Genomic DNA, 2,199 nt, shown 5'->3' on the forward strand with positions numbered 1-2,199 from the left:
AGCGATGTTTGCGCTGAGATATTAGGGGAAATTGCTCCTGAGAGTTTATAAATTTCAGTGGAAAACCGTTWTTCTTGCTGTTACGCACAGCTCTGCGCCATCAGTTTGTTGTGCCACGGGAGCGCGCGCTCGTCTCCCGTCTTCACTGGAACTGACAGCCTGACGCACAGGTGGGAGCTCAGCTCTCCGCCGGGTCCCGAGCCATGACGCGCACAGAGGTGGGAGGGACTGGAGCGCTTAAATACCCAGCTCCGTAGCTGGAGGACTCTCAGAAACCGCAGAGAGCCGGACTTTTACGCACGGAGGCGCGGGCTTGTTTTTACTTTCTTTTCCACGCACTCGAGGATAACAACAACAACAAAAACATGATCAAGAAAATGTCTCCATCCGAGAGCGACTTTGACATCCCTACCAAGAACTGCTACAGGATGGTGATTCTGGGCTCCACCAAAGTGGGGAAAACCGCCATCGTGTCCCGGTTCCTGAACGGCAGGTTCGAGGAGCAGTACACCCCCACCATCGAGGACTTTCACAGGAAACTCTACAGCATCAAGGGGGACGTTTACCAGCTGGACATACTGGACACTTCAGGGAACCATCCTTTCCCCGCCATGAGGAGACTCTCCATCCTGACAGGTACGCTCCGSTTCTGGGACTTTAAAAGCACTTTGAAAATGTAGTTCTTACGCACGTGTCCAAAAGGTTAACCACCCGTCTGCTCTCTCTTTCTCCCCCCACAGGAGACGTCTTCATCCTGGTCTTCAGTCTGGACAACCGGGAGTCCTTCCAGGAGGTGCAGCGGCTCAAGCGGCAGATCTACGAGACCAAGTCCTGCCTGAAGAACAAGATGAAGGAAAACATCGACGTYCCTCTGGTGATCTGCGGCAACAAGGGCGACCGGGACTTCCACCGGGAGGTGCAGCAGGACGAGATCGAGCAGCTCGTGGCGGGCGACGACAAGTGCGCCTACTTCGAGATCTCGGCGAAGCGCAACGAGAACGTGGACAAGATGTTTCAGACGCTGTTCGCGCTGGCCAAGCTGCCGCACGAGATGAGCCCGGACCTCCACAGGAAGGTGTCCGTGCAGTACTGCGACCTGCTGCACAGGAAGTCCCTGAAGAGCAAGAAGATGAAGGACATCGGGGAAGCGTACGGCGTGGTGACCCCGTGCGCGCGGAGACCCAGCGTGCACAGCGACCTCATGTACATTAAGGAGAAGGCCATAGGAGCGGGGCAGGGCAAAGACAAGGAGAGGTGTGTGATCAGCTAAAGGCACACCAAGGCTGCAAGAGGGAGAGAAAATGTTCGCTCCGAGGAGGCACCGTCCGTTTGAGAGGCGCTCAGCTCGGCCGGCTGCGCTCCAGTCACCGCGGGACGTTTGGAGGCGCCCCGGGACTGCCGCGCGCCGTTACCATGGACACGTGATGCGTTTGAAGAAGCTTGTTCTGTCAGTCAGAGTCACGTGGCTTCTGTGAGACTCGCTCGCATCTGTTGTGTTCTGCCTTTTTTTCTGTACAAGACACTCATGGCTCAGGAGATGCAGTGTTAGCTGAAAAAAACAACAACAACATTGTTTAAATCTGATTGTAGTTTTGTAAACACTTGAATGTTCTGTTGCAATCTCATTTTTGTGAATGTTTTTTATTGCCTGGCAATTGTTTTTGCAATGAACWCAGAAAAAAGTTAGAAAAAGTCTAATAAAACAAACTGAAAAGTATTCTGCTCCCTCTGTTTCTTTCTCATAATGTTACAAAATGCAACAACAACCTCCAGATACATTTTTCATTTACACAAATACAAAGCCTATTAGAATTTTCTTTTATGCTGATTTAACCTAATATTTACTTTATTTGCACTCCATGTGCTACCAGCAGCTTCTGCCTGATTTGAGCATCAAACATGTTTGCAGAGCATAATCCAAACCAGTTTTTATGTGAAAAATGAAACCCTTTCTAAGTTTTTCCTTCATTTCTGCCTGTGCAGAAATGCTGGTCAACCAACAAATAAACTGACAAACAGTCTTTATCTGAACAGTTTCAGCTCAGCAGGAGACTTTATTAGTTTCATTCATCAACAGGAACTAAAACAAACAAGCYTGGGAACAAAAGATGCAAAGAGGAGAAAAACAGTTGAAATCATTGAATATCAATTGGTGGCCCTCAGGCCAAATTCAGCCCACTTGGGGTCCGACTCTGGTCC

The 2,199-nt window shown here is 50.0% G+C and overlaps 1 protein-coding gene across 1 annotated transcript; it reads left to right on the forward strand.

Annotated features, from left to right (window-relative positions):
* Nucleotides 1-247: 247 nt before the first annotated feature.
* On the forward strand, nt 248-1,717 carry LOC106514276 (dexamethasone-induced Ras-related protein 1). Its single transcript, XM_014003451.1, has 2 exons — nt 248-636; nt 741-1,717. Exons 1-2 carry the CDS (start codon nt 366-368, stop codon nt 1,268-1,270), a joined length of 801 nt encoding a protein of 266 aa, XP_013858905.1. The 5' UTR covers nt 248-365; the 3' UTR covers nt 1,271-1,717.
* The last annotated feature ends 482 nt before the right edge of the window (nt 1,718-2,199 follow it).

The sequence above is a fragment of the Austrofundulus limnaeus genome, unplaced genomic scaffold (assembly GCF_001266775.1).
Source record: "Austrofundulus limnaeus strain Quisiro unplaced genomic scaffold, Austrofundulus_limnaeus-1.0 Scaffold19, whole genome shotgun sequence".
Lineage (NCBI taxonomy): Eukaryota > Metazoa > Chordata > Actinopteri > Cyprinodontiformes > Rivulidae > Austrofundulus > Austrofundulus limnaeus.